Genomic DNA, 25,451 nt, shown 5'->3' with positions numbered 1-25,451 from the left:
TGCAAAGATAACGTGTAGACCCTTCCTGAATTAGATCATAGAGTATTTCAGTCTGATTGAGGTTCAGAGTTGAATACCATTTGCTTCCAAAGATAAAAGGTTCTTCTGTTGGGAGCTGGAGGATGGAGGCTAGGATATCATGAGTTAGTCGAATCTCTATGCCTTTAATGGTGGATATAATGAGAGATTTTATCCGAGAAAGTTTTGGCATTGCAGTAGAAAACACGTACAACATCTGGATAATAATGCTTAAATGTTTGTAAAAAGGAGGTCCAGCCTAGTGCATCAGTATGATGCTAGACAACATTGCCATCCACGATGAGTTTGTCAAAGACAAAAACTCTTCCTGTCCCAATAGGGCGTTGAGCCCATTTGTCCTTGAAGATTTTTGAGACTTTGGAAGAAATAAGAGGAAGGGTATTAGGTTTTGATTTTTTGGAGGGAGGGGATGGTTGAGGAGATTATTCAAATGTTGAGGAAGATGAACGCTCTAGAGTAGGAGAACATTTGGTTTTTGGGGAGGGAGAAGGAGTAAGAACTGGAGAAGAGTCTCCTTCTGGAGAATGTTCTTGATGATGTGAAGGAGAGGGAGGTTGAGCAGGAGAACGTTCTTGAAGTGGAGAAGGTTCTTGGTTTTGGGAAGGAGAAGGCAAACGAACTGGAGAACGTTCTTGAACTGGAAAATATTCTTGATTTGGGGCTGGGGAACATTTTGGAATAGGAGAATGTTCTGGAGAGGCGGGGGCAGTGGATTTTAAATTTTGTTTGGGTGCATGTGTTTTCAATCTTTGGGGATTTCTGAGATTATTTATGGCTAGGAATTGGGCAATGGTCATGGTGTTTTTAGTTTTTATGGAACGTGGTATTGGTTTTGTGGATTAAGAAGAAGGTTGAGATGGTTTTTGGGAAGTAGATAAATTTTCATTTATCAATCTCCTTTTTGATTTGGAGGAGTTGATTGAGATGGCTTAGATGAGAATGAAGATTTTGATGGTGTGATAGGTTTAGCTGATGTTGTTGGAGTAGTTGTTTTCTCTGTATTAGTTGTGTGAGGAGGAGTATCAAATGATTCATATGTCTCTGAATCATAGATGATGAAGTATAATGGTTTTAGGTTTGAGGTTTTTGAAGTTCCAATACCAGATTGGACACGCATAAAACGTCACTTTGCTGCAGTGGGGTTTCTTAAGTGTGGAGGAACTTGAGCAAGGTTTGGAGGAGGACATGTATAGAGTGGTGGAAGAATAGTAGACAAGGGATTTGGGTTGATAAGATTAGGGTTTTCCTCTAGGGAAGATGAGAGATTGTCTGAAAATGTTGCATCAGACGAAATGTGTGGTGGAGATGGTCGTGATGGAGGAGAGGGTGAACGATTCATGGATTCTGATGATGGAGAAGATGAGTGGACACACTGTCGATACATTCCCTCAAAAATCGTCAAGTCATCACAAGCACACAAAATTATTGACTAAAAAATTAGCTATACTAGAACTGCCTAACATGATTGTAAGAATCCATCGATCATACACCTCTTCAATTGTTGTAAAAATCGTCAAAGGAGGTGTATTCTTAATCAATTGTAGATGTCAAAATCAACACAAGTTTTCATTCTTAAAGTCTCATATAACTTTACGTATCCTAAAGTAAAATAGTGCACAAAGATAACTCATTAACCAACCTTATCTACTTCTTTAACCAACAATGTGTACATTATTAACCACTTTGATAAAGATTTATAAAACCCTAAGGTTAACACATTTTTTTATGAAGAATGATCTAAATTTTCACCAGTATAATTTTTTTTTTTTTTTGCATTAGTGTGCAAAAAACACACTTTAAACTTGGAAACAAAGAAAATTCACAATCAATTTTTAAAGTTCACTATCAATTTCTAGAACATTGCAAATACAAAATTTGAAATTTGAAAAATTGGGGAAAAATTATTAATCTTAAGCAATGCTAAGAGTATGAAAATAAAGAGGAATGAGTTGAAATCATAAGCAACAAAAATGGATGAATAGTCTTAATCAACAAAAATGTCAAATAAACTCTAAAATAAAAAAGAAATTTGTGGACCTGATACCTTTTTCACCATTGTCGTTGTTACTTCCTTAAATATATGAATTTCATCATATCCTTCTTCTTCTTCCTCTTCCTCTTAAATCATTATATTTCTCTCTGTTTCAATGTTTAACGAAAATAAAAATGAAAGAATTGAAGGAAAAAATAGGAAAGTGGAAAAAGGAAAAGTGAATGAGAAAGAGGAAGAAAGTTTAACCTTGTATGGATTTTTTGTGTGAATGAGAAAGAGGAAAAATAGACAAAGGAAAGAAAGAGACAAAGTGGAAGAAGCAAACTGAGAGGGATAGAGTATGATCCACATTTTCTCATCAACATGTAAAAAGTCAAATTTAATGAGATATTAATATGTATGAACAATAAATATTATAGGCTTAATTGCAGTTTTTGTCCTCCTATTTTAATTGAATCGCAAAAGTAGTCTCCCCATTTTATTTCTCCGCAGTTTTGGTCCCTAAACAGAATTTTGGTACAAAACGTGATGAAGTTTTATTTCTTTCAAGTCACACCACACCATTTATTATCATAGATTTCATGTACAATTGTTGCACTACGAGATCTTGAGGCATGATGTGACTTAAATAAACGCGAAAAAAAAAATGAAATTTCATCAAATTTTGGACTAAAATTTTGTTTAGGGGATCAAAACTGAAGAGAATTAAAATGGGGGAATTACTTTTGCGATTCAGCTAAAATAAGGAGACCAAAACTGCAATTAAATCAATATTATATTATGTTCAATTATGTGTCAATTTGTGTGTCCAAATAACATTTCACTATAATCTATTTATTATAGATCTATAATAGTTCATGATATCAACAACGATTTATTAATGTTGGTTAAATTGAATGCAACATGTGAACATGTGAATATATATATATTAAAGAATAAAATGATAAAATATGCATGTGACCTTTAGTCCACCTAGACGCTAGAACCTAGTGTTATATTAGTACTATATATATAAGCAGCTGGCAAAAAGTTGAAGTCAAATGTTTCAACTTTCAATACAACCACCCATAAAAGATAAACAACAACAATTATTACTACTAATTTATCTTAAAAGATAAAAAGAAATTCAAAACTAAACGTATTTAAATATAAAGTATATGTTAAAAATATCAATCCATAAAATTCACACGTTAAATTTGACGGTATCTTAGTTAATACATTAGTTAGATTATTGCTTAGGTGATCTTTTTCAGAGATCTTCTTTAGAATCACCTCCCCTTTGTAATGAATTTTCTTACAAAATAGAGCTTGACATCTATATGTATAGTTTTCTCATGATACATTAAAACCAATGTTGTCCTTACTCCTTACCCACTTTATTGCCTCTTAATGCAGTTTTCCAAGTTTTTTGGTTTACCTACTTATAAACACTTCATCAAACATGAATCTAAGACACTTAACAAAGAGAGAATGCTTCATTGCAATAAAAAAATGCAATGGTGGAAGAGGAATATAGAAACATTAGAAAACAAAATTTGGAGAAGGAGAACTGTTTAGATGCAGAGATGCACACACACACACACAAAAGTAGAGGTGCACCACAATGAAACTACTAAATATCGATCAATCTAACCATTAATAATATCTGTAGAGTTATAAATGGTTTGGAGGAGGAATATAAAGATTTGAGTTATAAGAAAATTATTAGTTCAATTTTTCTTTTAACAAAATTAATAACTAATTAAAAATATTAGTCATTTAAATAAATAATATACAGCTGCCATTGTCATTGTCCAATAGGTTTGTGTTTATTATTTGGCATGGAAATACCTACGTCCACAAAAATTTCAATTTTTTTATTTTCATTTTTAGCGCATTTTACACAATTTGAAAATCAAATGATCATGGAAACATGGTCGCTCACTCACTGAAATATACGTTTTTGAACCGACCTCCGTCAAAATCACCATGGCTATATGGTGGTTTCGACGTTTTGGATTGTGAGGTTTAAGATCTGAAAATCATGACTTGCTATGTGCTTTAATCTCTTGTTTTATTCTCTTTATAGATTGCATTAAGTTTGTGTTCATTAACCGTTGGAAAGTCTCAAATGTGTTTGGACTTTTGGAATTGTACCTTGAGGACATTGCGAATGTGTGATGACGCCATCACCAACCTCCTCACAAACCTTCTAATGGCTCTCGAGCATGTGATTGAATTGGTTGCTTACACAAATCACAAAAATTATTCGTATTGAATGAGATTAAAGACTATGAATTTTCATTTTTCTTTGATCATTGATCATGGGGAAAATATTGGTTTGATTGTTGGGAATAATATATTAGCTAGGTATAGCTATATTTGCTTATGATTCCTCTTTGTATGAGTGAGAGGTTCTTGGTGACTTATTTAGTTGTGTTAGTGTCAAAGAGTGGAGGGAGAATGCCCCAAGACAAATTGTTCAATTTGATTGTACTAATCATTGCATTTGAATGAAGTTTGTAAAAACAAAAAATTCAAATCACATGTCAATAGATATAGGCAAGCAAGTCCTTAGAATTTTGGTGCCACATACGAATTAAAGAAAATGGTGCTTTCTCGTTATCTAAATATTATGTTTTGTTGTAAAATCATAAATATATAATTCACTCATAGTTAAGTTTTTTTTAGTTACTTTAATCATAATTCAGTCAAAATTCCGATTTAGAAAAATTTCCATCTATAACAATAATATGTATAGTTAATATTATTAGGAAAAAAAATTAAATGTGTATAACTCAGTATTATATCACTTGATTTTAGTTTAATTGGTAAAAGTTTGACTAATCCCAAAAGAATGTGAGTTTAAATCTCACTAAAAATATAAAAAATTGAGAAGAAAAGAAAATGCTATCAATGTGAACTGATTTTACACTGACCCTAAATGGTAACCTATGGTTTCATTATTTCACTACATAGTTATAACTTTCATTATCAAATGATGATTCAATCAACAATTTGTATTTGGTGTCAGTGTAAAAATATTTATAATGATAGTGTATAATCATTAAAGACTTTATTGATAGATAATATATTAATAATTCAGTAAGCCTTGAGATTTTATTTTTCTTAATTTCCAGTAATCATTAAAACCTAACTCACCTAAATTGTATTCTTAAAGAAAGAAAAAAAAATCCTCCCTCACTTCACATTCTATTTTTTTCTTAAGTAAACATTCTAAAATTAATATTTTGCATATTTTGTTCAAACTTATTGTATAATACCTCACCTTACAAGCATGTCTAAGTAATCTTTGGGATAATTACAAGGGTGGAAATTGTGCAAATTCAAGCCACTGTAGACTCATCATTGTAGAGACAATTGTCAACATTCACACAAAGGAGAATCAATTAGTCAAACAGTTTTGGAAAGTAAACAAGAAACACCTACTTTTGGTTGGTGCATTGATGATAAAGTGCAAACAACTTATACCATCTTACATCATGGCTAAGAGATGAAATGTAGAATCCAATCTCAGAACATCATCACAGACATTTTCAAATACTAGTTTGACCAAAAATGATTGAGATTTGGAATAAAAAAGCCAAGAAACAAATAAAATTATAATTAATTGCACAAGTATTCCTAGGTAACCTAACAAAATGGATGAATGCATCATTTAACTGAAAAACAATTGGAAAGACATTTTTCACTTTGCCCATAGCAAAACAACAACTTAAGTAAATTAATTTTCTTAGCTATCAAAATTCACTTTACACAAGGGGCAATAGAAAAGCTTCCCCCACCAACCTAAACCCTTCCAAACCCTATAATAAAACCCCAAAACTAAAACAAAGAATGAACATTTCTCATCACTCAACAATAATCTTAATAGAATTCAAGGACCTCAATAAAGGAAAGGACTATGAAAAGGTATTGATGCTAAAACGCAAAATAGCAGGATTAAAAAAATAAAAAAATAAAAGGGAAGTCCTGCATATGTTTCTACCTCATCTAACTTTTTAACGGTCAATATTGGTTACATGTGTCCTACCTTTCATGTCCTCAATCCAACCAATCAGAAGATCATAATGGCAAATTTTCCTGCTTTTTACACTCAAAACGTAGCAAATTGCCACTCTTTTTTTCCTCGCGGAAATCCAACTATATTTTCGAATTTCCCAAAAAATTTCCTTATATAGGATTCAATCATCTAATAATTGTTCGGCCAGTTGATCTGTGTATGCTGAGGTTGTTGATAAACATTTCCTCCGGGTCCTACCATATCGACTGCTCCTGCCATTGTCTGAGATTGTTGCAACAGCGGATGGACTGCTGCAGCTGTCACTGCTTGTGCAGGGTGATAGATGTTCGTGAAAGTGTGGCCAGGCTGAGTAGGTGCGAAAGTCACATGCTGACCCTGAGGTGGAAGGTTGTAGAATGAAGTAGTTGGTAAATTAGTCATGTCTCGGCCAGGTGCAGCCACCCACACAGCTGAACCTTCGCTCTGCAGCGGAAATAAACAACATGATTATATCATCAAACATAAGTTTTCTGGTACCAAAAAAATTATAAACAACAGTCAAGTAAAGCAGAAAAAGTTATGATGGCATTTGGTTTTTCATAACAATCTTGATGGAGCAGGAGTTGTGAATTAAATCTGCTAAACTTAGGGTCGGTTTTGTTATGGATTATACAAAAAGTGATTTTGGCATTCAATAATGTAGAGATTTTTAAAAACACAGAAGTTGTTTTGTGTTTGTCCACTGTAATGAAAATCACTTTTTTTAAAAGAATCAGTTATAAAAAAAAATGATTTTTATGAGAAGCTACTCAAAACAACTTTTCATTTAAAGCAGCTTTTAGATTATTTCAGATTCTGATTTTTTTTAAGTTGTAACAAACAGATGAAAACTTCAAAAAGTGACTATTCTTTAAAAAATTGTTACAAACAATTGGTGAAAGTGATTTTTCTTAAACTAACTCAAAAAAATAAAGGAACAAATGTTACAAACCTGCTGTCCGCTGAGGTATACGTTACTTTCCTTGAATTGAGAAGAACCGAGATCCTCATTAGAATTCGAATTCCCCGCAGTTGTTGCAGAATTATGATTGTAACCAGATGGAGCGGAGCCATATATTCCAAAAGCATTTGGCATTACAAGGTGAGTTGGGTTTGCTCCATTTGTTACAGGTTTGAATTGTGGAGGATATTTCAATCCCGCCGGAGATGCCACAGCTGGGGGAGGTGGATATACAGTGCTGGCCTGAGGTTGTTGATGAAACGCACCATTACCCAAAAATTGATGGATTGCCGTAGGATGGACGTAAAATGGCGAAAAATAGTGACCATAAGGAATGTAGTTTGGTGGGTAATGGGGTATATGAACGCCCCCTGGTCGGAAGACGGGGACGGGCTGCTGAGTTACAGCTATTGAGCTTTGCATCAGTCCAGCAGGTTGAGTCACAAGCGGTGTTTGGCCTGCTGTGGACAAGATACCTCCCTGCAAATCATCATATATGAATTAAATTTTTCATAAACTCAGTATTTTTGTGCATCAACCAAATGGTAAAAATCACATAAAACGCTTATAATCGTAATATGGATTTCCATTCCATATTACACGTCGCTGAAAATATTGATGCAAACCTCTTGATGAGATTGAGAATTTGGCGTAGGCAGCACCGCAATATTGCCATTGTACTTAGCAGTAGACCCGGAAGAAGCAAAAGGAGAAAGGCGGCCGTCACTATCAGCACCTGATCGGTAAAACTGGGCATAATAACCAGCTGGATCTAATTGAGGATGGACCTAGAGTAAGATAACAAACGTGCTTAACCTTTTAAGCAACAAAAATGCATAACAAAACTAAACAAAAACCATACAAGTGGTGGAAGGGCTCACAATAAAGCTTGGAATCCGAGAAATGTCACATGTCTGAGACTCAGAATTGTCAAATGGCGTGAGCTGAGTACCCAACATTGGGGGCACAAAACCATAACTGTAGTTTGGAGAAATATGCACCCCTGGATACTGATGACCTTCAGACGGAAAAACAGTGTCTTGCTTGGTGGACTCGTTATACTCCTGAATAGCACTGGATGACCCATCAACCTCGCTGGATTCTAAATTCACAGGTACGTTATCGGGTGATTGTGGATGGTCAGGATAATCTCCTGCCTCAGACGTAACCGCACCATTTTGACTGGTTTGTTAAAAGACATAATTCATCATAAACACAAAATGGAAAGCCACAAGGAATTAAGTTAAAATGTTTTTCACAAAACAATGGTATTGCACACAACAGATATATGTGGTACGAAATGAAAATAGAAAATATAGGGCATGTTTACTTTCTAAAAATATTCTCAGCTTTCATTTTCTAAAACATGTGTTCATTATAAGTTCCTGACAAGGAGATAGAAGATTCGTATAGTGTACAACTCTTATAGAGAGAAGATGAAAGGCTGACTAGGAAGATTCGTGTTTTTACATTTTCAAAATTTCTAAAAATGTTGGCTATATTTCTCAAATATTCAATTCTTGAAAGTTATAGAAATTATGCCTTGCCCTTGATAGGATAGGCTAGTTATATTACCTAGTCATTAAAAATTGTTTATTCTCTTCATTAACATACAAAAACACTTCTATATTTATATTCTTCCTAAGTTTTAATAGAAGTAATCAAAACGAGATTCTAAGTCTTAAACACAAACTAGATTCTCAAAGCATATACTTGAACATTACAAACCTTGAGTTCTGCTCCTCCACAGTTTCTTCAATATCCTGAGACGTTTCAGAAAGTTGGGTGGAACTCTTTTCACTATCTGGTCCACTAATATAGCTTGTTGTATTAACTCCAAAATTGATTCCCAAACTTCCAAAGCAAAACTTTTTCTTCTCAGAATCGGGTACTATGATATGATTTGGAAGTATAACATGTTGACGCTGCGGGATATGAAATTCCTCAAGTTTCCTCTGCAGTTTTGAAGTAGCTTCTTGGATGTCAAGGGCATTAGACGAAGATTGTGACTGCTTAGTTACTTCAGCTGAAACAGGAGGAGCCTCAGATGCACTAGCAGGTCCAGAATTCTGATTCAATGTAGTTGTCGGCTTTGGCTTCCATTCCTTATTAGAACCAGCTGTTGAAAACAGAAACTAATTATATATCTTGTGCAAGTCAATCTAACAACCTCTAACGTATAAGCCACGGGGTTGGCTACATGGACCAAGACCCTGTATGCAAAAACAGTCTATCTAATTAAGCATTTATAACATATGTGCTTATGAATAAACTATTTCTATAACAAAAGAGAAAATAAAGTCAAACTATTTTATATAAACTAAACATTGTTTTCATAAGCTATCTAGGAGATAAGTAGTTACTAGTAAGTGCAAGGAAATAACCAACACCAAGAGATAGGGGCTATGCAAAAGACAAAATTGTGCTTGTTGAATAGCAGAAGATTACCTTTCTGAGAGCCAACTAGTTGTTGCGACCGGTTATTGTAATTAGAGGAAGGGCGACTAACTGAAGGGCTGCCATGAGTTACTGATGATGATGGAGACGGCATCTCATTGCTGTGATTCTTGGCCACTCCTTGTGATTTACCTTGAATCTTTCCATGCACAGTAGAGCTACCGGTCTCAGAAGCTGGCATACAGTTATTGGAGGAGGAAAAATTGTTAATTAATAACATCGTAAAACATTAAAAAACAATAAATTATGTATGTAAGATAATGTCAAACATTCTAACCAGTAGTTAATTTGTTCTTGACAGAGTTAACAGCATTTATTTCCCCAAGAGAGGGTTGATTTCCCACTTCGCGTCTAATTGCACTAACAGCACCAGGAAACCATGAATTATCAGATGGAACCAGTACCGGATCAGAAGAAGAGAAGTAAGCAGCCGCTGAAGATGCTGGCCCAAGCCCGGAGTGGTTACTGGAAGAAAGCGATGAGCCAGTTCCAGAAGTGACCGTTGCAACTTTATTTGAATTATCGGAAGGTGAAGCACTATCCACATTATTATTATTGCCAGAAGATTGAACCATTATGTCTCCAGAGGAAGGGGGAGGAGTCACACCACTAATAGTTCCAGAAGCCGCATTTGTAGGACCATTGGCAATAATAGGCGCAGAGCTGAAAAAACGTATGTATAGTTATGTTACTTACATAGTTTAAACAATATTTACCAGAAATTGGTAGATAGAAGATAGCAATAGCACATAGTTAAAACAAGACAAATTACATAATATATAGCAGTCACCTTGTTCCAGAACTTTTCCCTTTAGATATTATCTCTTGAGAAGCTGATAAATTTGGCACAACTTTCTCAGAAGCTAGGCGAGCTCCATTATCTTTTCCTGCAATCTGAGTCTTTCTTCCACTGGCATCTGAGAGAAGGTCCAAAAATATATTCTTAATTTAGGGGATTTGACTAGCCAACATTACATCTATGTTTAAGTAATAATCTGTTATATTTCAACTAAGCTTCAAGGTATGCATGCAAAAAGCCAGGTAAAAACTTTCGAGATATGCCGCAATACAATTGGTATGAAGACAGAAACGACCAGGGGATACTATTACATCATATTCATCTATCTACTCTATAATTTCTTGATACACAGCCTGAACTAGCCGGAGCAAAGAACAATTTTAGCCAACAAAAGAAGGGGCTTATCCAACAGGGGAAAATAAATAAACAGTCAGATATGTTGCCGTTCAGAACAGTTATTCACCATGAGATATATTATGAGATGAGAAATTTCCTCGACCACCCCTAAGCCCCCGTCCGAGGGAGCCAGGTCTCCCACGTGGTTCCACATGTTCTCTGTTGTTGAGATTCTGCAAAATCATTAACAAATGAAAGGAGAAACAAGAACAAAATTAGCAAACTATGTTGAGAGATTAGCACAAATTTTTAAAATAGGTAGAGCAAAAAGCTGGTATAAAGAGCCATGTCACATATTAACCAAACGAGTGGCACAACTTCTTAGAACTCCTAAGAAGTCCCCTTATATATTATATATGTGTGTGTGTGTGCGCGCACAACACAAAATTCCAGCATATCTCTCATGTCATGTACTAAAACATAGTCAACAATAAGAACAAAAGAAACAAGGGATGATCAACCGAGCCAATTAATATTACATTAATGAAGTTCATCACTTACAATAAATATCTTACCTCCTTTCTTCTGTCTCTCTTTCTTTTGACTTCATGAAATGTGTCTGTAAAACAAGTGATGTATGTTTAGACACCAATGTAGCAAGAACGATAAAATAGAGAACAGAGCATAAATTCATTTAGAGTTGAAAACGATGATACAATGCCCAAGCTGCTTCAAAATGCCTTTGTAAATGGCAATATAATGGATCCTTATGTGCAAAAACAATGAGAACATGGTACTTAATAATCCATCAATAACTCAAAAGGGGGAACAGTTAGAAGATAATGAAAATGATTATCAACGAGCATCTGACAACACAATTAAGGCCACTCAAATGCATGTAAAATTAACCATGCATAAAAGTTAAAACTGACAACTAATAGTTTGGAGCAAAAACTCATTGATTTAAATTCACCCAAATAGGAGGAACAGAAAAGTAGCAAGATGTTAATCAAAATGTCACAAAAATATTGGTGCGCAATAGAACTTCAAACTTCATGCACCAATAGATTATTCCATTGGAATCAAATGCTTGTTACAACATCAGAAAATCTCAAGGATACTGCTACATGCAATAATGCAGCAGCATGGCCCTTCAACCTGGCTCTAGCATTCAACCCTTCATTCAGTACAGCATACAACAAGGTAAATCTCGTATTCATGCAACTCTTTCTCCTTCAACCGATAAAGTAAGGTCACCTACAGCTTCGTAATGCAGTTACCTCCACTCTCCACACTAATTCCCCTTTTTCAAAAGATCTATCTCTCTTCCTGTTCATACCTTATCAGCTGTTGTCAGTCATCCGAGTTTGTAATAACTATGTTAAATATGATTTTAGTTTTAACTGTTATTCTCATGATCAATTAGTTACCCTTGCTTACCTTTTTCCAAGCAACTCCTGTACTTTTCTTCTCTATTATATCATATTCAATCCCTTGTACTATACTACTTTCTTCCAATTGGTATAAAATCATACAACAAATAGGATCATAAACTAAGTACTCGGTTAAAAAAATTTGAAGTGTTTTTATTCCATTGTTCTTTTTATTGTAGCTTTGCCATGTTATCTGCTATTTGGGTTTGGTTCAACCAGAAAACCCAATCCAAACCAATTGTGTTGGTTCAATTTTTAATCGTGTTTGGGTCAAAGCCGCAAACCAACCCAACCTTGGTTCGGGTATCAGGTTCATGACATTCAAAGTTGATCACGAGCATTGAACAAAATCAATATTTTTTTATTTTATTTTACTTACAATGTTGTGTTATCACTTAGTCACTTAAGGGAAGTTGAAGTTTGAAAGATTGCAGAACAACATATAACATTCTCGAATTTCAAATCTAGGGCTCCACCTCCAGTCTAGACAACATGCAGGCACTATCAGATGCAACCACCACTGCCCAAAAACGCCTTCATGTACACCACCATGTGCATCATTTTTTTGTGGCCAACTCCATCCTCTGTTGTGCTTGCCACCGTCACTCTATTGTGTTGTGTCCACAGTGCAACCATTAAATTTTTTAGATTTTAAAATTTTGGAATATAGCTTATCAAGTTGAACTCAACCAACACGCTCTTCATCAGCTTGCTTAGTTTAGGGTTTTGTGAAGAAAATTGGAAAGACCGAACTGGCCATTTTTTATCGGTTTGAATTTTCTTCTCCTCGAAACGAAACCGACCCGTTAAACACCTATCTGCTACACCACTATTAACTTCGAATTTAGCCTAATTATTTATATAATTATACTGAAACAATTACCTAATGAACCATGTAAACACAATGAGCAAAGTCCACCACTTAAACAAATCAACCAGTGTAAGAAAATAGATACTCTCATAAATTCAAAATTCCATCCAAAAAACCTAAACTTTAATTAATCCAAGCTACACAAATGCTCTCAAAAACCAAAAGGGGTATTAAAAATAATTCCAATCTTAGCCTAACAAAAGTGTATCAACAGTAAATAGTCATTATAACAATAACCACAATCATTCAACCCTACTTCCACCCTCTAACAAAATCAAATTCAAAACAAAGCAAAGAAAGCAAAACCAAACCCTGATGAGAAAACACATGGATCACATCACAACAAGTATTAAGATCAAGATCAAATCAAGGGTATAACTCAAAGAGCAGAAACAGTGAGTGAGAGAGAGAGAGAGAGAGAGAGAGAGAGAATAAATGATACCCTGAAGAAGGAGCTTTTGAGCGGTTTCATTAGGATCCATAGAACATTCCTTAAGCATTGCATAGATATCTTCATCACTATGATTCCCAGTAATTTCCCTAATGTTCTGGATCGTCTTCCTCACACTGTTGGGAATTGAGGAAGCCCTAAACCCACCACCACTCATCTTTCAAAAACACACAAAAAAAAGTCGCAAACTTTATGAGAGATAAATAATGGGCAATGAAGAAAATTTAAGGATTTGGAACAAAGAGCAAAAGGGTCAGTGAATTATTAATTAATTGGTGACAATAATTAAAAAAAAAAGTGATTAAATTAAATAAACATAAAAAGTTGAATGAAAAATTTGGGTTTGAATGAATTGATCTATTCTATCTCAATCTCAATTCTCACACAAGTAGAAAATGGGGGAAAAGAGAGAGAGAAGAGAGAAACCAAAACCAAAACCAAAAAGTGTGTGTGTTTTATGTGTGTTGTGTTTTATGTGTGCTGTGTTTTTTGTGTGTCTTGGCTCTCTCTTTTGTTTCTGTTTGTTTTTTTTCTTTTCCTTCCTTTTGAGTTTTTCTTTTTTCCTTTTTTAGTTAAATAGTATTATTTTTATTATTGTTAAATTAAATTCCTACCATGATCCTTTATTGCCAATTTTAAGATAGAGTAAAAAATATTGTTCTAGAATAAAAAAATTTACATTATTATTATTATTATGTAATAAAATTCCAATAATACTCCTTTATTACCAATTTTTAAGAGAGTAAAAAATATTGTTCTAGAATAAAATAATAATGATGATAATAAATTGTTCTGTGAAAAAAAAATTGCTGCTGTGATTTTTCTTTTGTTTTTACTGCAGCTATCATGCTATGATTTTTTGAAATTGGATAATGAGAAATTGAATTGAAATTTAATACTATATCCAGACGGTTACACATACATTTAATTATTTGCAATTATATATGGATATTGTCCATGTATTTTAATAAATTGAGTAAAAATATGTATTTTAATAAATACTAAAAAAATACATGTGCTTTCTTACAAGTCACGGTTGTTGATTATCATTGACATTACAGTTTTCTTGTCAAGCAGTCTAGTATTGATCTCACATTTTCCAACATAAGCTTTTGATTAGATCAAATTATTCAAATGTAATATGTTTTTTAATTTAATTTTCAATATAAAAAAATAATAATTTATATTAGTCAATTAATAATATTTAACGTTTATTATAACTATTTATAAAATTATTTATAGGAGTCGTTATAATTTATTGATTATATAATTTTTTTTACTATATCAATATATGAAAATTAAAATATAGTTTTATTTTTTTTTTATCTACAAAAATATTATATTAAGAGTTTAATTTGTATTTATTATTAATGTAAAATACTTTATGCAAATTGATAATTATAATCAATTGTATGGATGACTTTATAAATAATAATAACAAAACTCAAAGATTATTAATGATCTAACAATTGTAATTAATTGATATTATAAAATATGTTAACATTGATGTCATATATAAATTAAATTCTTTTATATATATATATATATATATACTAACTAGATCATATATTTTATTATATATTAACATATTATATTTTATACTATAATTAAAGTATAAGATATAAAAATATCTATATTCAATAATATTAAATGAATTTTTAGATATAAATTATAAACTTCAATTTCTCAATACATTAAATTGGTAAGATTAATGCAAAGTTGATATAGTTGTCACAAATTAAAAGTTAAATTGGTTCGATAATAATGCATAAAATTTTGAAAAGAGACACAATTATCTAGATTTTTCATCCATTTTATTGTTTTTGGGGTCTTGAAAAATAATTTGCATCACTATTGTGGTATTTACATCATGATAAATACTATATTGTTTAGTGGTAGAAGAAAAAACCACAAACATATCAAATTAAATTATGATAAAAGAATTATTATATGCTTAAAAATAATACAAATATGTATGTTATCACTACTAAAAAATTATAGATAAATTCATATTAATTTACCTCTATGTCAAGTTCCTCAGTTGACGTTTTTGACTCATTGCATGTTCATACAACTATTTGTCCTTTTTTGTCTTTGTGTAAACAATAAAATAATTTGCACACAATAACAATCAAGTAGTTCTTTTCTATTATATAAACAAAAAATTTAACCATCAAGAAGTTATTTGTCACGATCAAACTCAAACACAAAAAATTACATAATTGCAATATCTTATCATCGTGTATTTGAACTTTACTATATCAACTTCGTTGAGTTCACTTGCTATAATGTATTGTAAAAATGCTCCAAATCAAATTGTTTTAGTAGTTTTCAACCAAAACAGAGATACTCCAATACATTGTAACCATTCGCTATCTTTCTTTATTTAGAAAGAAATTTAAATTTTTTTATAGATTTGCTTAACAACAACAATAGTTGCCTTTAAGGATTAATTAATATTATTGATAATCAAAATAATTGGCTCATTATCTAGGTGGCCTTTGATTCAAAAAAATTTATGGTGACCCAATTTCACACAATAAATTAAAAACAAATAAAAAAATTAAACAACTTTTATATTTCATATTTAAATATAAGAAAAAAATTATTTATTTGATCCAAATACATATATTTAAGTTCTTGCTCCTCTAAATCTTTTCTCTAACTCTTCTTTTTCTTCCACCATAGAGTAGTGGTTTTGGGTATTTTTTTTGTCCAAAATCATTTCTTCAAAATATTTTTGTAATCTAAATAAATGAATTGTGCATATATTTGTTTTATTTTCACTTTTTCTTATTTGTTGTCTTGATACAAAGTGTTTGGTTTTTTTATTTTTGTATGGTGTTTGGTTTATCAATTTATTACATATTCAATCAATGATATTGATGTCGTTAATTTGAAGGCATGGGTATCCGGACACTTTGATCTGTCACATTTGTAGACCCTTTGATTTTTCCATTTTATGATTTTTCCCTGGATGTTATGAGTTTGTCCGCAAATTCATATTTTTTAATTTTAACAATTTTGACTTTGTGTTGTTTTCAATGTACTTTTTGAATTTGTGAAGTCTCAAATTCGAATTCGAGATATAATGTCTAACTTAATAATATCAATATCTTTTCGATGTATTTATCCATTTGAATGAATAAATATCTATTTTCAGTAAATAAATAAATACATGCATATAAGTCAAAAGGTCAACCAAAAGTTTGGATGTAATATATTACAATTTATCTCACACTTTTATCTAAAAGATATTCATAACACTCACGAATAATCAAATATACATTATTCTTTTAATTATTTGACACATTATCGTTAACATTTTAATGTGTCTCGTACATATGATTTATATAGTATTTTATAGTTTTCATCAAAATTTTACCTAAAAGTCATGAAAAACATATGATGGTAATGAAATAATAGTTTATTTTAACTACTTGATTCGTGAGATGTCATCTTCTAACTAATTAATGAATGACATATATTTATCATGTATATGGTTAATGTAATAAATTATATTTTGTGTATTACGGTTTTCTTCAAATTTTATTCATATGACATTCAAGGGACATGCTAGAAACAAAATACATATTTTTATTTTAACTAATTGATTTCTAAAAGATCATATTTTAACTAGTTGACTAGTGACAAACATTTATTTGTGTATAGAAAATTATATATACAATATTTTTTTAATTTTTCATCTAGGAGAAATTAAAGATGCAAACTATTGCTAAAATAAATATTTCACTTTAAACTAATTAATTCATGAAAAATACTCTTTTAACTAATTGTTCAACGATAAATATTACTCTCATGTATTGTATATGAATAAATTATAATTAGTGTATTGTCATTTTCTTCAAAAATGTATAAAAAATATTTAAGACACACACTACTAATAAAATATATTTAATTTTAACTAATTGATTTTTGAATGTCCATCTATTAAATAATTGGTCAGTGTAGGATTTGTATTAAAAATTATAATTAGTATATTATAATCTTTTATCTAATAAGAAAATAAAGAACTATAAAATATACAAGTTTATTCTCATTTAATTGTCTGTCAGATCATTATTTGTTGGTAAACAACTAATTTTAATAAATAACTACCAAAAATGAAATATAACTACATTTTTTTAACAAAAAAATATAACTATCTTAATAAGAAAAAAAAAAAAAAACTATCTTATCAAGAAAATAACTACCATAAAAATCAATAAAAGAAACAACTATCAAAAATACAAATTTATCCTAATTTAAATTTTTTTCGAATTATTATTTGAGTAAACATATAAATTTAGCAATAGAGAGAAAAAAATAACTACATATAAGAAAATAAAAGACTATGAAAATACAAGTTTATCTTCATTTAATTTTTTGTATCATTATTTGTGGGTAAACAAGTAATTTTAATAAATAACTGCCAATGAAAAAATAACTACATTTTTTTTACAAAAAAATATAACTACCTTAATAAGAAAGAAAAAAAAGGAGAGAACAATCCTATCAAAAAATAATTACCATCAAAACCAATAAAAGAAACAATTATCGAAAATATAAAATTTATCCTAACTTAATTTTTGTCACATCAATATTTGAATAAACAGGTAAGTTTAACAAAAGAAATAAAGAAATAACTACAAAATATATATATATTATGATAAAAGATATAACTAAGAAATAAATAACTATCTTCTCGAAAAATAACTACAAAAAAAAAAAAAAAAAAAATTGTCTTCCTCATTTTTAACCATTATCAAATTTTAGACATAAAAATGATAATTTGTTATTTAGAATTTTCGCACAACTTTTTATACTGCTTTATAATAATAATAATAATAATAATTATTATTATTATTATTATTATTATTATTATTATTATTATTATTATTATTATTATTATTAGATTAATTACACGTTGATAAAATAAACAAATAATTAGATTACTCGATATTTAACAGGGAGAAAACACGCAGTTAGTTATCCGTTAGCGCAAATATCCATATCCGCAACAAATATAAATAATTGTCCTCGTGTTTATATTTAGTTTAAATACAAAATCTTAAAAAAAAAAAATCTTCAATCCCAAACACTCAACACAAATTGTCTCTCTTAAACCCACTTTCATAAGCTAATAAATAAATGATAACATAAATTTATAAAAAAATACTTATTTTTCTTATATGAACAAAAAAAATTGCGTAGAATTTTATTTTTTATTATATTGAAAAATATTTTAGTAACTTAATAAATATGTGGGTATCTATGGAAACTCATGAATAGATAATATGTGTCAAAAACTCGTCACGCGAGTACGGGACAAATATAAATACTATTTTTATATAATTAAATGGATAACGAGGGACTGCTACGCGTACTCGCCTCACCTCGTTGATATCCCTAAATGTATAGTAGAAAAAAAATATGTAGATGACATAATTGCTCCTACGGTCTCTGAACTTAATTTCAAATAACAGTTCAGTCTTTTAGCTTTTTTTCTTCTTCTCGATTTGGTCCTTTATTTAATGTTAAGTAAACAATTTGATCTTTTATGTTTTAAAATATTAACAATGTTATCACTTTTTTACAAAAATTCATCAAAATTTTTAAATAAAACTCATAAAATTAATTATCATCTTCAGTATAATACAAATTTTATCAAATTTACAACTCAAATATTCAAATAAGCTCATATTTTTATTTTTTATATTTTCGAATTTTGTAATAAAATTAAATAAATGAACAAATCAAAAAAAAGAAGAAGATAAATGACTGAAACGTTATCTGAAATTAAGTTAAGGGATCGAATGAACAATTGTGTCTATATAATAATATAATAATGCATAAGAGAAATCATATACCGTAAGGGAATGATTTTAGACTTGACAATGTATATGTGGCTAAATATGAAATTGAGGTGGTTCAATATTTTCCCAATCAGAATTAGAGAATGCTTTGGGTTGAATGCAAGAAGAAGCAGACATAAAAATACCACTCACATGTGATGATTTGAGATATTTGAGTACACGTATGGCAGCTTCAAGATGAGTGTCAGTTGGAGAACACATATCTTGGCTTAATTGTTGAGCTGAAAAAGTAATATTTGATTTTGTGTTTGTAAGGTAGATGAGTTGTCCCACTAGGCGTCACTATGAAGAAAGATAGAAAATTGGGGTTTCAGTAGTGGAAGTGAGTCTGGTGTCCTTTAAAATAGGTGTAGAAGTTGCTTTAGAGCGAGTAGGCCAACATTGTGCAGTAAATCCAGAACATATTTTCATTGGCAAATGTGGATTCCTAGCTTAAATCTTGATACTTCCAAACCAAGGAAGTACTAAAAGACCCTTAGGTCCTTTATCTTGAATTTGAAGTTGATGAATGATTTAATATATGTGCATTCGTTGATGTCATTATCTGCAATAATAACATCATCAAAATAAATAAGGAGGGGCAATGAAAGATTGATGAACTCTTTAAATTAGCAGTGGGCAAAGTTCACTTCTGAACTAGAACCGTTTGAAAATTGAACCAAACTGGTTTTCAATTTAAAAAACCGAACTGAACCAGTTTTCAGCAAAAAAACTGAACCGAACTGTTTTATAAATTGGTGAACTGGTTTATTATTTTGAACCAAACCATACAAGTTTAACTTAGTTTTTTTTGTTTATATAGGCCAAATTTTACATAATTACCCCTAATTACTTCTAAAAAAATAATTTCGGTTCAAGTTTTTAGTAATAAAAACCGATTTGATTCAGTTTTTTTGAACAGAAAGTCGGTTCGGTTCAGTTCTAGTTTTAAAAAATCAGTTTGAAAATAGTTAGGTTCTTAATTTTTATAAATCAGTTCAGTTCAAAAACAATTCGGTTCAGTTCAATTCTGCAGTTTGGTTCGGTTTTTGGTTTTTTTGAACACCCATACTTTTAATGAATAAAGAGTTATCGAAGGAAGATTGAATATATCATTTAGAAAGTAAGGCAGTGGAAAATTTAGCAAACCATTGTCTACTAGATTGTTTAAGTCCATAAAGCGATTTTAAAAGTTTACCTACATGGTTTGGATGAGTAGTGGACATACCCGAAGATAGGTTTATATAAACCTCCTCATCAAAGTCCCCATGTAAGAAGGCATTATGCACATCTAATTGATGTAAAAACCATTTATTGGAAGAAGCTAAGGCAAATAGTAATCTTATAGTGGTTAGTTTGGCAACCGGAGAATAAATGTCAAAATAGTCTATAACTTCAATTTGATTAAAACCCTTGACAACTAATCGAGCCTTATACCTTTCAATGTTGCCATCAGATTTGTGTTTGATTTTATATACCCATTTGCAACCAATGGGCTTGTTGTCTTATGGTAACTCAGTTATCACCCGAGTCTTGTTATTATTTAAAGTATCTAGTTCAGCCTCCATGGCTTTAATCAATACATCATGTTTAATAGCATGCTTTTAATGAGATGACTCGTGACTAATTGTGATAGCATTGATGTACTTAAAGTGAGATGGATAAAATTTATGATAAGATAAAACAATAGATAAGGAATGTAATGGGGGCAGATTATCATGATGCAAAACATCATTACATTGAAAATCATTTAAGTATGCAGAGGGTGACGATGCCTATTAGAATGCAGAGCAACATGGAAAACATCAGGATGCAGAACGGCATTAGCATTGACGATGCCTAGTAGAATGCAAAGCAACATTAGCCTAGCAGAATGCAGGGCAACATTAGTCTTGATGTACTTAAAGAATCATTGTCAAGAGTAGTATGATGAAGAATATAATCATTTATGCAAGGAGAATCATGAGAAGGGGGAACAACATGGCAAACATCAGGATGCAAAGTAGTAGCATAATTGGAATTATGGGGCAGGGGATTCATCACAACAGAATTATAAAAAATAAGGACATCATCAATGTTAGTGTCGTGATCTAAAACAGTGGCAGAAGCATGATTTTAAGGATAAGGAAAAACAAATTCATAAAAGATAACATTTCTAGATATAAATGTAGCACGAGTATGTAAATCAAATAAAATATAACCTTTTGTGCCAATCTTAAGACCAAAGAAAATGCATTGTCTTGCACATGCGTCTAATTTGGTGCGGGCATTAGTTAAAGTAGCAGCATATGCCAAGCAACCAAAAAACTTTAATTTAGTAAATGTTGGGGGAATATTGTATACCATTTCATAAGGAGTTTTAAGATTCAATGCAGGGGTGCAAATCCGACTAATGATGTAAACATCATGTTTTAAAGTATGATACCAAAAGCATTTAGGCAAATGAGCATGGAATAAAAGATCACGTATTACGTTTAAGATATGTCAATATTTGTGTTCAATAATAAAGTTTTGTTCAGGAGTTTCATCACATGAAGTATGGTGAATAATACCTAATGAAGAATAAAACTCACGTATGAGAAATTCTAAGCCATTATCACTTCTAATAGTTTTGATGGTACATGAAAATTGATTGAAAACATAAGAAATAAAATCCTTAATATAGGTTCTTGTTTCAGATTTAGTCTTCATAAGAAAACCCATGTGTGTCGCGTAAAATCATCTACAATGGAAACAAAATAAGAAAAACCTTCTAAAATAAATTTTATTAAGAGGACCCCATATATCCATATATACAAGGTCAAAGGAATGTAAAGATTTAGTAGTACTAGAAGAAAAAGGCAATTTACATTGTTTAGCCAAATGACAAGAGTTGCAAACTAAATCTTTTATAATAGAAATGTAAGGAAAATATTTAGACATGGTGCTGGAAATAATAAAATATGGGTTGCCTAATCGAAAGTGCCAAAGATCAAAAGAATTACAAGAAACAATATTTACATTATTGGCAAATTTAGGGTCTGAAATAGTATGAAAGCTATTAGGGAAATAATGCCTATAAGGGGAGTGATTAAGGATGTAGAGTTTATTATGAAACTCCACATTTCCAATCATCTTCTTGGTAACCATATCCTGAATCGCACAAAAATCATGTGAGAAAACCAACTGACAATTGAGATTTATACTCAATTTAGAGATATAAATTAGGCTAAATCTAAATTGAGGAATGAATAAAACATTAATTAAAAAAATGTTTGTGTAAAGAAAATGGTGCCAGAAAAATGTGCAAACAAATTCATGCCATTAGGAAACAAAACAGAGACATGTTTAATAGATTGAATAATGCTAAAGCAATAAATATTAGGGAAAACATGGTCAGAAGCACCAAAATCTAAAATCCAAAAATTGAGAGAGGAGTTATATGTACCTGATTTGGAGATACTTGAAACAATTTGAGTGTAAGGAGCAAGACTATTCTCCTTGTTGGTTGAAATAGAATTTAAGGAAGTTAACTTAGGAGCTTTAAGTAGTGAAACTATTTATTGATAATCTTCACGTGTAAGAGGTGAAATATCAGCATCAAGATTGTGTGTAGGTTGAGATTTCTTGATATCAAAAGTCTCTGAAGGCTGTTGTAAAGAAGATTTGTAATCTAGGGGGAATCCATGGTTGAAACAACACATACCTACCATATGATTGGTCTTTTTGCAATGAGTGCAAACCATATTATGTTGTGATTAACCACGACCTCTCCCCTTTCCTTGAGTAAAGGAAGATTTCGTGTGTGAAGAATTACCGAACTAATGGTAAAGGAAGTTAAGTCTTGTTGGTTGGGATAGGAGGAAGGATCTTGTTGAACCATAAGTGAATATGCTTTGCTTAAGGAGGGTAACGGGTCCATGATTACTATTTGAGTTCTTGTAGTTATCATTGAGGCCCTTTAAGAAGTAGATGATGTCTTCATTGTGTGTGTACGTAGCCACAAAGGTGTTTAGTGAACAAGAACAACAAGTGGACCAAAAATAAATAGGGATGAGGTGTAGAAATTCCAACTCATCCCATAATATTTTCAAATCAGTAAAGTAAGCAGAGAGAGTGCGACCACCTTGTTTGACAGAATGCAAATCTTTGAGCAAATCGAAAACCCTAAAATGGTTTCCCTTGGTGAATCATTCTTGAAGGTCGTTCCACAAGTCAGTGGCGTTGTCAAAACAAATGGCGCTCTGTGCGATGTGATGAGCTAGGGTTCGTGTAATCCATGAGAGAACCATATTATTGCAACGATCGCACGATTCAAAATCTGGATCGGTGGAAGAAGGTCGAGGAAGGGAACCATTAATGAAAGAAAGCTTGTTCTTGGATGATAATTCACGTTTCATGCATTTTCTCCAATTATGGTAGTTATTGTCGTTCAACGACGGTGTGACGAGAACAGAGCCAGGGTTTTCGTCAAGATGAAGGTAATAAGGATTTCGAGGATTAAGAGTGTTGAGACATAATCTCTCTTAAATAGTTTTAATGATAACAAAATTATTTAAAAGATTATGATTGTGGTTAATGACTAATTTGTGCTTTTGAGTGAATTCATATAAGAAAACAGGTTATTAATCATTAAGATAAAAAAGAGAAAAATTTGATTCAAATATGGAGGATAGGCATATAAGAGGATGAACTCCTAAGAGGATGAACCTTCAAAGTTACAAAATACTCATCCTCACTGAAATAAAGTTTTTAATTCATAAAGAGAAGACAAATCAGTATTAAAGAATGAATAAATAAAGCATTTGAAATAAATAAGTCAGATGGAAGATTGAATAGGTACAAGGACATATTATACTAGGTTAGAGGGTGGATCTATGGTCAACATCATTGAAAGTGACCCAACACATCTCTCTCACATGCTGAAAATGACCCAACATCAACCTACAAAAAGACAGTAGATAACAACACAAAGATGTAGCCATTACATGTCTCGAAGAAAGGAAAAAGAAAAGGACAACTCATGTCCAAGTTCCTAGGAGTTTTGAACCTCGTGCAAGAGGATGGACTAAACCAGTCCAAGGACAACTGGATGGCAATCCCGTAAATATGAGGAAATACCTTAGACTTTTTGATTGAAGACCCCAACGGTCATAAAACATTTATGACTTGGAAAGAGCATCTCAAAATCTCTATAAAAGATAATATGCTCTTTATCATTAATACACAATAACATTGCACAAAAAGAACAAGTATCTTAAAGCTATCAAGAGCAATTTATATCCTCTCTTTATACTTTCTATAATCCTACACTAGATTTTTGAAATATATTTTTAGAAAGTGTTTAAGAAAAGAGAAATATCATACTCATATCACTTTGTAATTTCCACGTGAGTTACACTTGGAAATAGTTGAAACTTGTAAGAAACAAGGTTGTAAGCTTGGTAAGGCTAAAGAATACACAAAGTGTAATCAACCTCTGTGAGAGGTTAACCAGTTTGATCATTAGTAAATACTCACAAGTGTGTGAGGACTGAACATAGACATTCATTGGGTGAACCAGTATAAAAGTTGTGTGTGTCATTTCCTATATTTTCTCTTTCTTTTACTCAGCTTCAATTTAAAGGTTTAAATTTCTATCCTCGGATTCACATCCTCTCAAAAAGGATAATTATTCAAAACACGTGAGAAATTTTTTAAACAGCAATATCTCTATTCAACCCACCCACCCCTCTTCTAGTGATATTTTAGCTACAACAAAGAGTTGGGTCTTGAGGAGGAAAATCGTGTTTGGTTGGAGGATTTGTGGGTGTTGGTTCTTCAGCTAGGGAAAAAGATTCAGTTTAGAACCCTAAAACGGAGAAGATGAAGATATACGAATGAATGAGGAAGAAAATGATTTTAATGACTTTTGTCATCTGATACCATGTTACTATTATGATAAACACATGACAAATTACTGAAGTACCTCTATTCTCGTTAAAATTATAATGATTCAATACAAGTTATTTATATATGAAAAATTACAAAAAAAAAAATATGTAACTAATCTAACTGAAATGTTACTCTTACTAACAAACTGAAACAAATAAAATTGACTAAGTCTACTAAATAAAATTGACTAAGTCTACTAATGTAACTATATCTAATATATATATATATATATATATATATATATATATATATATATATATATAATATTTTATTAATATATATATATATGCAAGTATATGAA

At 31.3% G+C, this 25,451-nt stretch overlaps 2 protein-coding genes across 2 annotated transcripts; both read right to left on the bottom strand.

Annotated features, from left to right (window-relative positions):
- Positions 1-5,747: 5,747 nt before the first annotated feature.
- LOC101514417 (uncharacterized) lies at positions 5,748-13,866 on the bottom strand. Its single transcript, XM_004490496.4, has 11 exons — positions 13,374-13,866; positions 11,203-11,246; positions 10,755-10,860; positions 10,283-10,409; positions 9,770-10,155; positions 9,484-9,666; positions 8,764-9,154; positions 7,917-8,217; positions 7,662-7,823; positions 7,027-7,515; positions 5,748-6,518 (listed from the first exon to the last, which is right to left on the bottom strand). Exons 1-11 carry the CDS (start codon positions 13,537-13,539, stop codon positions 6,225-6,227), a joined length of 2,649 nt encoding a protein of 882 aa, XP_004490553.1. The 5' UTR covers positions 13,540-13,866; the 3' UTR covers positions 5,748-6,224.
- A 9,540-nt stretch (positions 13,867-23,406) lies between these two features.
- Positions 23,407-24,378, bottom strand: LOC140919442 (uncharacterized). The gene is made up of 2 exons (XM_073365456.1): positions 24,267-24,378; positions 23,407-23,741 (listed from the first exon to the last, which is right to left on the bottom strand). The coding sequence occupies exons 1-2, from the start codon at positions 24,376-24,378 to the stop codon at positions 23,407-23,409; spliced, it is 447 nt and encodes a 148-aa protein (XP_073221557.1).
- Positions 24,379-25,451: the final 1,073 nt, after the last annotated feature.

Source organism: Cicer arietinum, chromosome 2 (genome assembly GCF_000331145.2).
Source record: "Cicer arietinum cultivar CDC Frontier isolate Library 1 chromosome 2, Cicar.CDCFrontier_v2.0, whole genome shotgun sequence".
NCBI classification, from domain to species: domain Eukaryota; kingdom Viridiplantae; phylum Streptophyta; class Magnoliopsida; order Fabales; family Fabaceae; genus Cicer; species Cicer arietinum.
This window is presented reverse-complemented; position numbering and strand designations above follow the sequence as displayed.

Bases quoted from the DNA above. Each gene is read 5' to 3' on its own strand.
- LOC101514417 (XM_004490496.4), bottom strand. From the start codon at position 13,539: ATGAGTGGTGGTGGGTTTAGGGCTTCCTCAATTCCCAACAGTGTGAGG. The intron at 10,861-11,202 runs GTAAGATATTTA...ATGATTTTGCAG, and splicing joins AGAGAGACAGAAGAAAGGAG to AATCTCAACAACAGAGAACA. The intron at 7,824-7,916 runs GTGAGCCCTTCC...ATCTTACTCTAG, and splicing joins CTCGGATTCCAAGCTTTATT to GTCCATCCTCAATTAGATCC.
- LOC140919442 (XM_073365456.1), bottom strand. From the start codon at position 24,378: ATGTTTTATGACCGTTGGGGTCTTCAATCAAAAAGTCTAAGGTATTTC. The intron at 23,742-24,266 runs GTTCAAAACTCC...AAACTATTTAAG, and splicing joins AGTCCATCCTCTTGCACGAG to AGAGATTATGTCTCAACACT.